At 47.4% G+C, this 13,674-nt stretch overlaps 1 protein-coding gene across 1 annotated transcript; it reads right to left on the reverse strand.

The window, feature by feature from the left end:
• Window positions 1-255: 255 nt before the first annotated feature.
• LOC110340570 (protein TCL1B2-like) lies at window positions 256-6,431 on the reverse strand. Its single transcript, XM_040743350.1, has 4 exons — window positions 6,178-6,431; window positions 3,024-3,194; window positions 1,323-1,368; window positions 256-825 (listed from the first exon to the last, which is right to left on the reverse strand). Exons 1-4 carry the CDS (start codon window positions 6,310-6,312, stop codon window positions 782-784), a joined length of 396 nt encoding a protein of 131 aa, XP_040599284.1. The 5' UTR covers window positions 6,313-6,431; the 3' UTR covers window positions 256-781.
• Window positions 6,432-13,674: the final 7,243 nt, after the last annotated feature.

The following is a 13,674-nucleotide window of genomic DNA, read 5'->3' on the forward strand; positions in this document are numbered from 1 at the left end:
AGTCACTGACCACTCTCCCTCCCTCCAGGTTAAGCCACAGCATCTTATCCTATGCCCAGCACAGCTTCACCCAGCTCCCACACAGCCTCCCTGTTAGACCTTCCCCAGGTATCCTGCTGCTGAAATGGACCAGGAACCATTCCCCAGTGAGGAAATGTCCTGAAGAGGTCACACAGTGCTCCTGTAATGCTTGGGGGTCAACTTCCAGTTTATGCTTTCGAACCCAGATAAAGGCAGACCAGGCAAGCAAAGAGCTTAAGTAAAAGCAGTAAGTTTAATTAGTTAAAAACAAGTATGGCTAGGGATTAGGGTCAGCATCACTTCTGGAAGCCAAGTCCTGAGCACGTGGGAGAAGTGACCAGATGCTCCCTGTGCACATCCCATTGTGCCTTCAAGCACGGAGCACAGAGTCCTCTGCCCAGCTCCAGGTCAACTTCCAGCCAGCATTGTTAGCTCAGAGATCCACAGGGCATGGAGTCCCCATCCATACCTGCTCCACAGGTGCCTCCAGATCAGAGTCACCCGAGGGGCATGCTGTACTGGGAGTCCAGGGGAGCAGTTCAAAATGATGAAAGGTCCTTAGAAGGACAATCTGTAAGTTCAGCTTCAGAGGCAAAAGGAGACAAGAAAGTCACAGCTGTACCCAGGAAGTGAGAAGGCTCAGGACACAGACAGCCAGGCTCACAGAAGCAGATCATGTGAAGTTCAGGGCTGGGCCACGCAGTAGAAACTGGAAACTGGAAACTTGGGGAATACGCAGAGAAGCAGAATCATAAAATCTTCAGCGAGTGTGCATGCGCCTGGGAAATGAATGGATGCCTCGACCTAGAGAGGACCAAGCAAGGAGACACTGCTTAGTGAATCCCTGCAGAACTGGGTGCTGGACCCAAAGGCTGTGCTCCAGCCAGTCCAGCTCCAGCCCTGCCCCTGGACCACTCTCTCCTCAGACAGGTAGAGCTGCTTCCAAGGTGGGGAAGATGCCCAGTGTAGGTTCTCTTGGGCAAACACCATGCAGCACTCCATGATTAAACTGGAGAGACAAGGTCACTAGGTTCTAGTCCCATCATTGCAGTCCCAGGGCTCTGTTGTCTCAGGACCTGCATTCCAATACCCAAAGTCTGTTTTCTTAGCTGTGACCTGGAGCACTGGACACATGGAATTGTTTCCAGAACTGAGGGTGACTCTGTGCTTATTGTTGGGTAAGCTCACAGCACATATATCCAAAGGAGAAGGGTGACAGGTGACCACACAAGGAAATCCCAGGGAGAGACCCCAGCACCTTCTTCTTATACAGAGAGAGAACTTTCAGGTGCCAGTCTTACCAATTTTGTTCCCCATCTCTAGTTCCAGTTGCTCTCTGTCTCCAAGCTGCAGAAGAGGGAACAGCCATCAGGATCCTTGGTGACACACATCTACCCAACTCTAAGACAATGACCATTCACACTTGAGGCAGCACAGAGGGGAAGGGGGCACAAGGGGATCAGGGGATGTGAATTCTATAGCGAGGGGTGAGCATTACTTCCACAGCTGCCCCACTGTGCACAGATACCCACAGGTGTGCACGGAGACCCCCCTCCCTCACCATGCTGTCTCCACTCTGTTGTATTAGTAGCCTCCTGAAATAGAGAGGTCAACAACAAAAATATCTTCAAGAACTCCCTGAAACTGACCAGATTCACTAGGCCCCTCCCTGCCACAGGAAGCAGAACCAAGCAGCAAATTTCTCACACAAAAGGAGCGATCCAGCCAATCAGAAACCAGACAGCTTCCTGGAAGGGGTTTAGCCCATCTGAGGCACCTGGAAAGGACACTCTCCAACCTGCTGAGCTGCCAGCAGGCTGTGCAGTGTGCTCCAGGGTCCCAGGTTTGTGAGCCTTCTGTCATCAGTGCTGGGTGTCCTTTGGTGATGCAGCTGTCTTTGAGTCATTTCTGTTCCTGTAAGTGATGCCTCACCCTCACCCATATTCCTGTAAGTGATCCCTCACCCTCACCTATATTCCTGTAAGTGACTCAAATGAAACTCATTGCTTCACATAGATGAACTTAGTAATATCTGTATTTTGGTCTATTTTTGGTTCCCTACCTGGGGTTAGAATATGTTTATGTTTCGTCTCCCAAGGAAAGGTTTTGTCACACAACAACACTCCCCAAATCGTCCACTAAATATGACCCTGTTAGATCCCTTGAAGGAAGATTTGTAGATGGAGGGGTAGGGATCTCCCTGGGAGAGCTGTTCCTGCCCCTCATCAGCTGCAGCTCTCAGGAGAGTGTCCCCTCTGCCACACCTGGGCAGCACAGAAGAACGGCCCTGAGTGCAGGCTTGGGAGATCTGACCCTGAGGAAAGAAAACCAGTGCAATATGCTCCGTCTCTTGCTCATCTCTGCAAGGGGTGACCTAGCCAGGGCAATGCTGGAGAGCTCAGCCTATGGGAGAGGACAAGGGAGACCTGGCATGCTGAGCAACCCTGCCCCTACTCAGGCCCAGAACAAGGGTTTCCTGTTGGTCCTCCCCAACATCTACCACATCTGTGATCTGCGAGAGCACTTGAAGGTAGAGAAACTGCAGACACAAAGCTGCAGGATTTCCACTACACAGGGCACCGGCTGGATAACCAAGAGGAATTCCAGTGAGAGCCCAGCATGGAGAGTGTAGCAGAAAGCAAATGCCTCAAACCAGACAATGAGTCTCTGCAATGAACACTTGCAAGTAAACATATATGGATAAAAGTGTTACTGTATGACTCCCTGTGTCACTCTACAGTTTCCCAATGAGGCCAATACTTCCTTATCCTGCCTCTTCTTTTTTATCCTAAATTTTATTTTATTTAGAGGAAGGGGTTTGAATGACAGGAGATACATTGCAAGGGACAGGAAAATGAGGGGGAAGGAGATGCGTGATGTGAAAGACACAAAGTATGGATGAAGGGGAGGAAAAAACCTTCCTGGAGGTCAGAGAGGATGAAAAGCATTTGCATCTGACACCCACCTGCTGCAGCTTTCACTGGGAGGCAGCACACACTTACCCAGTCATGTTCCACTATTATCCACAACCTTGCGTCTGACCCGCTGTATAATTCCAGAGAAAGATTCTTCCATGTCATGGGGAGACAGTCCAAACATGAGAACATAGGAGGAGGGTGCCCCAGGCAGCATTCGCCCACCTGCAACAACCTGACACTTAAACGGTCATCAGGCTGAATGGAGTAGAGGGGAGAGGAACATTAGGGACACATACCAGTAATCATGCCTGGCTGCTGGGCAAGTTTTTTTGGTGTTGTTGTTGTAAAGGTTCCAAAGATCCTTGTCACAGCCCTGTCTCCAACACCTCTGTCTTCCCAGGACCTGGGGTGTCTGCTGCTCTTCTGCCTGGTCTGACCCTGTCCTCCCTCTGCCCATCCCTGCTCATCCCCAGCTTCTCCCACACAGTAGCCACAGTCTCCAGACACACAGCGCCTTTCACAGATGCTCGATTTGGACATGAGACTCTGTCTCAACAATTTCCAAAGGTGTAAAAATTCTCCTTTGAAAGCTGAGACATCTGCAGAGATGGCCCCATAGGTTATGTGTACTAGCTGCACAGACATGAGGACCTAAGTGTGAATCTCCAACTCCCATGTAAAAGTCACGGTCATACATGTGCCAGGGCTGCAGAAAGCTGAGATGGGAGGACCACTGGGGTTTCCTGACTGGCAGACTAGCTCTACATTTGGTGGAAGATGCTGTCTCAGGACATAATGTAGAGAATGACAGAGCTAGTCACCTGAACATTCATCAACACAACACATGCTGGCACACATACACCAGGGCCCTGGGTGATGGCTTTACCAAATAAATGCAATGAAGTATTGACAGTGAGCTTCAAGTGCGTTCAATAACTGCAAACAGAAACCTTAGCCAGCACAGAAAGTCACAAAGTGAAAAGGTGGCCATAACCAGTCATGATGTTGCCTGCCTTTAATCCTGTCACTCAGGAGACAGAGGCAGGCTGATCTGAGTTTGAGATCACACTTGTCTACATAGTGAGTTCCAGGACAGCCAGGACTGTAACACAGAGAAACCCTGTCTTGAAAAACCAAGGGAAAAAAAAAAACAACAAAGGAATCAGCCAGTATAAACTATAACCAAATGCCAGTTAGACCACAGAGCAGAGAGCATGTCACAGACTCCCTACTGTGTCCTCCTGTCTTCCTGTGAATTCCTGCATTTCTCTTGACCTGTCACACTGTGGAAGGTCACTGTCCTGGTTGTTATCCTTACAATTTTTGAGAGTCTATCCCTTGTGGGTATTTTGACTTTAGGCTTGGAAGGAAGGAGGATAGCAAAGAAGGGACAGGGACCCACATTGTCGTGTCACCTGCATTTGTAGTAAATGACTTTCTACTTGAAACTCCATTGTCTCTGGATGCTTTGCACCAAGGTGGCCCAGGGAGTGTTCCCAAGTCCTCAGAGCCTGAAAAATGAACAGCTTACCGCTGAGGCCACTGATTGAAAAAAACCTCCTGATCCTTTTTGAGATCTCACTGAGAAGGTTCTGTCTCCAACAGCACTGAAGTTATGGGTATCAGAGCCATGTGGCTGCCAGGATCATAACTCTGGCTCACGGGTTTTTATTTGTTTTTAAGATTTATTTGCTTTTGTATTTGTAACTTGTTTGATAAGGAATCTCTGTGTAGACCTGGTGAGCCTAGAATTGGCTATTTGTGCCAATGTGGTCTTGAAATTAGAGTTCAGCTCCTGTCCTGTAGGTGTGTGTGTGTGTGTTTGTGTGTGTGTGAGTGTGTGTGTAAATGTAACAATGCAGACTATTTCTTGGTATACTAATGAAGAGAGAGAGGGAATTAGAAAAAAGAGGATAAAGGCAGAAGGAAATGAGGAGAAAAGAGAGAGAGAACACTGCTGGGCCTGTCACTACAACCTGGAATCCCAAAGGACTCAAGAGGCTGTGGCAGGAGGAGCACAAGCCTCACTCCCTCCTGGACTACAAGTGAGTTAAGTGCTACTCCATGGGGCACTCTAGAGGATGTGTCCCTTAGCAACAGCTTTGCCTGGGACCTCAGGTTGATTCTTTTACAGGACCCACCAGATTCTCCTCACCCCTTTTTAACTCAATTGTCCAGATGCCTCATCTGCCACTCTAGGCACACGTGGATCTAACAGCTACTTTAACTCAAGGCTGCCCAGAAGCAGGATGATGGGAGACAGTGTGACTCTAATGAATTTATTGACTGCACAAACTTTCTCATTTACATCTTCACTAACAGAATACTTTTCTGGGTTTTATTGTTTTAACTGAAAATGTTTGGTTTAAAAATTTCCATAATGTATTTGGTGTAGGTTTATGGAAAAATAGATATATATGTGAAGACTTTTTTTGGAGGTACTACAGATGAATTATCCCCTTGTTAGTTTCCAAACTGGGACAAACTGAGGTTCAATAACATATCACAGTTGGCCCCAGATGGAGGGGGAAAAAGGATGAAAAAGGAAGGACATGACTGCTCCTAGGTATGGAGGAGGAGAAGGTTTATTGTAGATAAAAGGGAGAGCACAGGCAGAGATGGAGACATCTGGGTGACTTTGGAGTGAAGATGACTGTGAGCCTGGCCAAGTGAGGACAGGAGAGGGGGAGATGGGATGAGGACCAAGTGGGGTGGCCTGGGTCATGTAATGGCATTGACAAAATGGCTGAGCTATATAGGAAAGGACCAGAGTAGGTGGGCTGCGATGGGAAAGTTGGTTGTTGGGGCTCAGGCCTTGGGCTGCACAGTTCAGGATAGAGGGCAAGCAAGTCTGCCATTCCCCGAAACAGGTAGGCAATTAGGCATGCTGGGAGAACATGGTGACCAGAGGCCATGTTGATATGTTAACTGTCACCTCAGTCATTTGTCCCAGGTGTAAGACCAAACACCCTTCAGGCAGAGGACACAAAGTATCTGTCACACCTACATCAGGACTTTGCCCTCAACTGACATCCCTGGTACTTGGGGAGCTGTTTTCTTACCTAGAAAAGCTCTTCCTGCAACATCAAAGATTAGTATAGCTTCCGGGGTTCCATTTTAGTCGAAACCCAGAGCCCAGAGCAGTATTCAGAGTGATAATCTACCCCAACACACACCCTAGCACACCAAGACTACCCACAAGGTCAGGATACAGCCTCCCTGGTGCCCCAAAACTCACGTTGCTATGAGTTGGATGGTCGGGAGTAAATTGCAGGCTTAAAACCTTCCAGATTCTCTGGTTCTCATCCCTATAGTAACCAGGCTTTTCCCAATTAAGCCTGACTGGGGGTAGCCCCAGGGGAGCAGCAGCCATAGTGAGGAGCACAAGGAGCTGCTGGAATCCTTAAAATGCAGTCCTGCAGGGGCAGACAGAGAACTAACCACAGGTTGCAGCAGGGGCCTGGAAAATGAGGAATGAGAAACCTACTTTTCTCGGGCTAGGCTAGGAGCCCAAATCCCTAGAAACAGCTGCCGGACTTCCCCAGGTGGCCTGTATGCTCAGCCTAGCCCGTACAGAGTTCTCCTGGAAGCAGCACAAACGCCCAGGAATCATTTTCATCACCACTTCTCCAACACGTCTCCATCATGAACCTAGTTGAATCCCCTGGATCTAGGACAGCGGCCCTCAGCCTACCTGATGCTGCGACCTTTTAATACAAGTTCCTCATATTGTGGTGTATCCCCAACCAAATAATTATTTTCGTAGTTACTTCATAACTGTAATTTTGCTATGCTGTGAATTGTCATGTAAATACTTTGGGAGATAGATGTTGACAAGAGCATGGAGCCCTACAGTTTAGAAGCAAACTTTAGGGGTTAGCTGAGGAACACACACCTGGCTAAGCTTCTCCTAGAAATCCAGCACAGCCAGCTCATGTGTTTGAGATCAAGATCATGAAAAACGTGACTGACTCTGGCAAGGGCAGCTGGGGCTTCTGATTAACCTTGTCCTTGGCCTGGAGTGTGACTGCCCAAGGGGCCATCTCCTCAGCCCATCTCCTCACTTTTCTGAGGCCACAGCAGGGCAGTCACAAAGCAGCCCTGTGAGGACAGCACCTGTGTCCTGAAGACTGGCTCTGTGTGTCCTTTTCCTTTTTAGAGCCTCAGACCAGATTCATTTCATCCCACCCAGATCATGGGGAACACCTGTGTCTGTCAGCATTTCCCTCCCTCCTCCCCTGCCTCTCATCCTTCCTTTCTTTTTCTCTCAGAAGAGTCTCATGTAGCCCAAGAAGTCTTCGTACCCAATTGTAGTTGAGGATGACCCTGAATTCCTGGTTCTCCTTCCTTAGCTCCTCTTGTGCTGGGATTACATCACCATGCCCAGTTCTCTGAGGGGCTGGAGATCCAACCCAGAGCTTAGCACAGGCTAGCCCAGCATTCTACCACCTGGGACCCCTAGCTGCATGGAGACCCCTAGTCCCATGCAGACACTTCCTGCTTGTTTTATGGCAACTTGACAGAGACTGGAGTCCTCAAAGGAGAGAGCCTCAATTAAGAAAATGACTCTATAAGACAGAGCTGAGGGAAGACTGTGGTACATTTTCTTAATAAGGGATTGGTGAAGAGGGGAGAGCTCAGTTCACTGCAGGTGGGGCAAGCAGAGGGCACTTTACATGAGTTCCATACAAAAGTATAGCGACCAGGTCATGAATATGTAGCCAGTAGGCATCATCCCTCCAGGGCCTCTGCTTCAGTTCCAGCCTCCAGGTTCCTGCCCAGTGCTCCACCCTGGTTTCTCTCTGCAATGGAGTGTGTCCTGTGAGCCAATAGACCCTTTCCTTCCCCAAGAGTGTTTTGGTCAGTCTTTTTGTGACATCCATGTAAAGCAATTGGGGACAGTCCCTGAGCCAGAGAGAACCTTCAGTGGCACAGCCTTCACAGTGGACACTCACCATCCACCATCTTGAGTCTGGCTGGCCCACTGCAGGTTTGGACTTGCTCTATCATCATGTTTGCCAACTCATATACCAAACGCACCTGCAGGCACACGTATCACATTGGTTCTGTTTCTCTAGAGATTCCTAACTAATCAAGTTTGCCTCTACCCTGAGCATATCCAAGTAAATTTAGAATTGTCACATTAACCACCTTTGCCCAGTCCCAAAGCCTGATGGAATTCTGATTTACAGAATCACAATCTCTGGGTCTACGTGAAAAGAATAAAGAACCCCCCCCCCATTGTTGGAACCCACACTCCGCATGTCTCTCTGAGTTTCAGGCTGTCTTGATAATATTCTGTGATTTAGTGCTGTCTGTTTCTGGTGTTTCTCATTGAGCCCTTTCAATGGTGCATTTTAAAATGCTGTGCTGCTATGAGTGCTTCTAGCACGATGGATGTGGTCTGAATGAGAATGGCACTCAGAGGTTGTGCCTCTGTGCTGACCAGCCAGGTTGTCCTTCTAAAGACCCCTCATCCCTTGGTCCCCCTCTCCTGAGCTGCCTGAGTGGTGCATGTTGGACTCCATGTCCTTCTACCTCTCATTTGTGAGTCCCTTCCCTGTATGGGTTCCAGGCTCTCCTGTGCCTTGGTGCACAGACACATAGCAGCCTCTGGCTGAGGCACTGACTTCTATGAGTTACTCTATCATGTCCCAGAATTCTCTTCTGTCCTCCAGCTCTTCCCACCCTTTCTCACCACACACTTCTCACATTCATTTCTAGGTCAGATAATGTAGGTAGAACTAGTTTTTTATTTGTTTATTTATACATTTGTAAAATAAATCCACACATTACCTTCAAGTTTTGAAGTGGTAGCTCAGCTATTGCACTAATTCAGCGGGCTACCTTCTTTATTATAATCCACCTCAATTTGATATAAGAAAATGCTGAAGTTTAACAGTGACCTTCCTAGTGCAAGGGAATTGTGTGGACACAACTGTCTTCCATTCAAAGCTTGTTTGTGAGCCGTTACTAGTGTTCTAAAATGTGCTTCACAGAGCATTTTATGTGATTTTCCATTGGCTTTCTTTTTGATTCTATACAAGGAAAGCTTGGATGTTTATACCTTCAATTATTATAAACATTTACCTTGCTGGGTTCCCGTGTAAGTCCCTTGGTATTGGAGGTTCTTTTCCTCACAATAAAGCACATGACCTTCCATCTGTAGTAGAGGTTTTTGTACAATTACCAAACCATTCTTTTGCTCAAAATATCTCTCAAGTCTAACCATCAGGAACAATGGTACAGATATATTATTCATGATTTATTAAAGCTTGCCTGAGGATTCAGAAAGCAATGCCAGCCTCAAGCTATGGAGATGAGGCAGTGGTGATACACACATTAAATCCCAGAGCTAGGAGGTGATGTTATCCACCTTTAATCCTAGGACTCAGGATTAAGAGGTAGAAGGATCTGAGTGAGTCCAAGGTTTCCAAGATCTACACAAGATTGGTCCAGTCCTAAAGAGAAACAGCTCTCACCAAGATGGCGTCAGTACCTGGGATCACACACCTTTATCCCCAGCACTCGAGGGTATAAAAGATAGGAGCAGGGTCTTCAGTAGTCAGGATGAGGATTCCTTCTCCAGTCACACTGAGGGTAGAAGGGCACTGAAGACTCAGGATTCTCCAGCCAGGCTGAGGAGAGGCAGCAGTCAGAGGTTTACTGGAGCCAGGATCACCTTTCAGCCTGAGGTAGAGTGAGAGCTGGTGCCCTGCTGCTCTGCTTTTCTCGAGTTCACCTTGAAGCTTGAACACCAATGTAAGTCTCTGGGTCTGTTATTGTTCGTGCTACAAATCATGTGGTCCTTAGTTGCCTGTCTGTATCCTCTGACCGTTTTCCTCTTTGACTGGATTCATCTCACTGGGAGAATGAGGCACCCCTCTGGGGTGATTATGAGGATATAAGGTTTTTGGGTGGAACACCAATGTAGGGATGCCATTGTGTGTGCTGTGACAAGAAGTCTGAGTAAAAGAGTGGGGAAAAGAGAAGGTGTGCATTCCTTCTCCACTGCAGGCCCACCAGGCTGTGAACTGAAGTGATCTCACATGCCCCACACAAGACAAAACAAGTTCTCACTCTTTTTTAAGCCAAATCCACCAGGGATTTTGGTCACAGAGAGAACTAATGCAGACATGCAATTCTCTTGTCCCACCGCTTCCTTTAGTAGGTCATATTTATTTTAGCAGATGCCATTCTCTTTAACGTGTACCTAGATTTGTTCCTTTATGAAAGACAATATCAACCATATTTTGTCCAGTCAGGCTTGAATGTACAACTCCCCCACTAGTCTCTGTGTTCCAGTGTGTTTCAAAGAAATATTTAGTAGTACCACACACCAAGACTGGGTAACACTATCACTTGAACAGGACATCGAGGCAGTAGGAGCCTGCAGCAAGGGAAATGTATTGTCTCAGGGAGGACCAGAAAGTGAAGATGTTGGGTGCTGAGCATCTGCTGGCTTTTTCCTTCCCCTAGTTTTACTCCACCCACACCTGCAGCTAATGGAGAGGGTGCCGCCCACAATCAGTGAGGGTCTTCTCTTCAGTTTTCTTTGAAAACACTTCAAGACACACCTTGGCATGCCTCAACAGCAATTTAAGGGATTCTGAACCTAGTCAAGTTGACACTTTGGCTACCCAGGAGAGGAGAGTTTCCTGGGGACCAGGGTCCCAGATCAACTCAGCATCTCACAGGACAGGGCAGTATCGGGCTTCAGGGGTTGGGCACTTCTGCATGGTACCCTTAGGACTCTGAGCACCTTCCCTGATGGGGGAAGTACTGTGATTATGTCAATAAAGCACTGTTGGCCAATAGGGAACCAAGATAGGTGGAACTAGGAGTCCAGGAGGACTATGGGTAGGAGAAACACAGGGAGTCAAGATGTAACGCCATGGGGGTAGGAAGCCCGGAACTATTCTCCAGTAAGAGAAATACTTAGATTAACAATTATGGGGTAATTACTTAAGTCAGAGCTAGCCAGTAAGAAGCAAGGCCAACAGCTTCATAATTAATATAGCTTTTTATGTGGCTGCTAGGATCCTAACTCGGGCTCACAGGTTTTTGTTTGATTTTAAGCTTCATTTATTTGCTTTGTGTTTGAAACTTATTTGAGACAGGATCTCTTTATAGACCTCAGTATCCTGGAGCTGGCTATGTGGGTCAATGTGGCCTTGAACCTAGGAGATCCGACTGCTTCTGCCCTGTATGTGTGTGGGGGGTGGCGTTTAAATGTAACATTGCAGACTATTTCTTGGTATACTAAGGAAGAGAGAGACACAGAGATAGAAAAACATAGAATGAGGGATAAAGAAAGAAGGAAATGAGGAGAAAAGAGAGAGAAGAATACTCCTGGGCCTGTCATTACAACCTGGAATCCCAAAGGACTCAAGAGGCTGTGGCAGGAGGAGCACAAGCCTCACTCCCTCCTGGACTACAAGCGAGTTCAAGTGCAACTCCATGGAACACTCTAGAGGATGTGTCCCTTAGCAACAGATTTGCCTCAGGATCTCAGGTTGACTCTTTTACAGGAGCCATCAGATTCTCCCCATCCCCTTTTTAATTCAATTGTCCAGATGCCTCATCTGCCCCTCTAGGCACACGTGGATCCAACAGCTACTTTAACCCAAGGCTGCCCAGAAGCAGGATGCTGGGAGACATGTGACTCTAATGAATTTATTGACTGAGAAAACTTTCTCATGGAAGCTGTTTTGTTTACCTCCTCACTAACATAATTCTTTTCTGAGTTTTTTTAACTGAAAATATTTGTTGTTAAAACTTTCTATATTTGATTTGGTGGAGTTTTGAAGAAAAACATATATACTTGAAGGTTTTATTTTTATGGTGCTATCAAAGGATTATCGCCTTGCTAGTTTTCCAAACTGGGACAAACTGAGGTTCAATAACATATCAAAGTTGGTCCCAGATGAAGGGGAGGGAATGAAAAAGGAAGGACGTGACTGCTCCTAGGTATGGAGGAGGAGAAGGTTTATTGTAGATAAAAGGGAGAGCACAGGCAGAGATGGAGACATCTGGGTGAGTTTGAAGTGAACATGACTGTGAGCCTGGCCATGTCAGGAGGGGGGATGGGATGAGGACCAAGAGGGGTGGCCTGGGTCAACAAACTGTCATAGACAATATGGCTGAATTACATAGGAAAGGACCAGAGTAGGTGGTCTGTGATAGGAAAGTTGGTTGTTGGGGCTCAGGTCTTGGGCTGCACAGTTCAGAGTAGAGGGCAAGCAAGTCTGCCATTCCCTGAAACAGGATGATAATGAGGGATGCTGGGAGAACTTGATGTCCAGAGGCCACTTTCATATGTTAACTGGCACCTCAGTCATTTGTCCCAGGTGTAAGACCAAACACCCCTCAGGGACACAGCAGGCAGAGAACACATATTATCTGCCATACCTACACTAGGGCTTTCTCTCAAGTGACTTCCCAGCAGCCTGGGGCAAGAAGTTTTGATACCTAAAAATGCTTTAGCTGCAGCATCACAGAGTATTATAGACTCATGTGTTCGATTGTGATCTAAAGCCACAGTCCATGGCAGTTTTCAGGATATCTATCAGAACACCACATCCTATCACACCAAGGCTACCCACAAGATCAGAATACAGCCTGCCTGGAGCCCCAAAACTCACCATATTATGAGTTGGATGGTCAGGAGTAAATCGCAGGCTTACAACCATCCAGAGTCTCTGCATCTCATCCCTATAGTAACCAGGAGTTACCAGACTAAGGATGACTGGGGGTAGACCCAGGATAGTAGGTGCCATAGTGAGGAGTCCAAAGATCTGTTAGTTTCCTAAAAACACAGTCCTGCAGGGAAAGGGGGAGAACTAACCATGGGTTGCAGCAGGGGCTGGGATAATAATGTATGAGAAACCCAGTTCTTCTACAGATGGGCCAGGAGCACAAATCCCTAGAAACAGCTGACGGCTTCACCAGGTGCCCTGCGTCCTCAGGCTAGCCCTCTACAGCGTTCTCTGTGGACCATGTCCTGAACACAGGATTTATTTCCCCAACGTTTCCATCAGGAAACTATCTGAACCCCCTGGATCTACAACAATGGCCCTTAGCCTACCTAATGCTGGGAAATTCTAATACAGTTCCTCATGTTATGGTGCATCCCCAACCATAAAATTGTTTTTGTAGCTAATTCCTAACTGTAATTTTGCTACTGCTGTGAGTTGTCATGCAAATGCTTTGAGAAATAGTTGTTAGAAAGAGGGTTGAAACCCACAGACTTAGAAAAGATGCTTTGGGGTTATCTGAGGAAGACACACCTGGGCTAAATTTCTTCTGGGTATCAAGCCCAGGCCCCTCAGATGTTTGTGAACAAGATCATGTAAAATGTGACTGACTCTGGAAAGAGCAGTTGGGGTTTCTGATTAACCTTGTCTTGACCTGGAGTGGGACTGCCCAAGGGGCCATCTCCTCAGCCCATCTCCTCACTTTTCTGAGGCCACAGAAGGGCAGTCACAAAGCAGCCCTGTGAGGGCAGCACCTGTGCCCTGAAGACTGGCTCTGTGTGTCCTTTTCCTTTTTCAGAGCCTCAGACCAGATTCTTTTCATTCCACCCAAATCATGGGGAACACCTGTGCCTGTCAGCGTTTCTCTCCCTTTCCCTCCCTCTCATCCTTCCTTTCTTTTTCTCTCAGAAGGGTCTCATGTAGCCCAGGTTGTCCTCAGACCAAATTGTAGTTGAGGATGACCCTGGTCCTCCTGCCTC

This window comes from Mesocricetus auratus, unplaced genomic scaffold (genome assembly GCF_017639785.1).
Source record: "Mesocricetus auratus isolate SY011 unplaced genomic scaffold, BCM_Maur_2.0 Super-Scaffold_15014, whole genome shotgun sequence".
Taxonomy (NCBI): Eukaryota; Metazoa; Chordata; class Mammalia; order Rodentia; family Cricetidae; genus Mesocricetus; species Mesocricetus auratus.

What these genes read in the sequence shown, in the direction of transcription:
- LOC110340570 (XM_040743350.1), bottom strand. Translation starts at nt 6,312, where the DNA reads ATGGCTGCTGCTCCCCTGGGGCTACCCCCAGTCAGGCTTAATTGGGAA. An exon ending in ACCATCCAACTCATAGCAAC is followed by an intron (nt 3,195 to 6,177) that starts GTGAGTTTTGGG and finishes TACTCCATTCAG; the next exon opens with CCTGATGACCGTTTAAGTGT. An exon ending in AGAGATGGGGAACAAAATTG is followed by an intron (nt 826 to 1,322) that starts GTAAGACTGGCA and finishes GGTCCTCTCTAG; the next exon opens with GTCGAGGCATCCATTCATTT.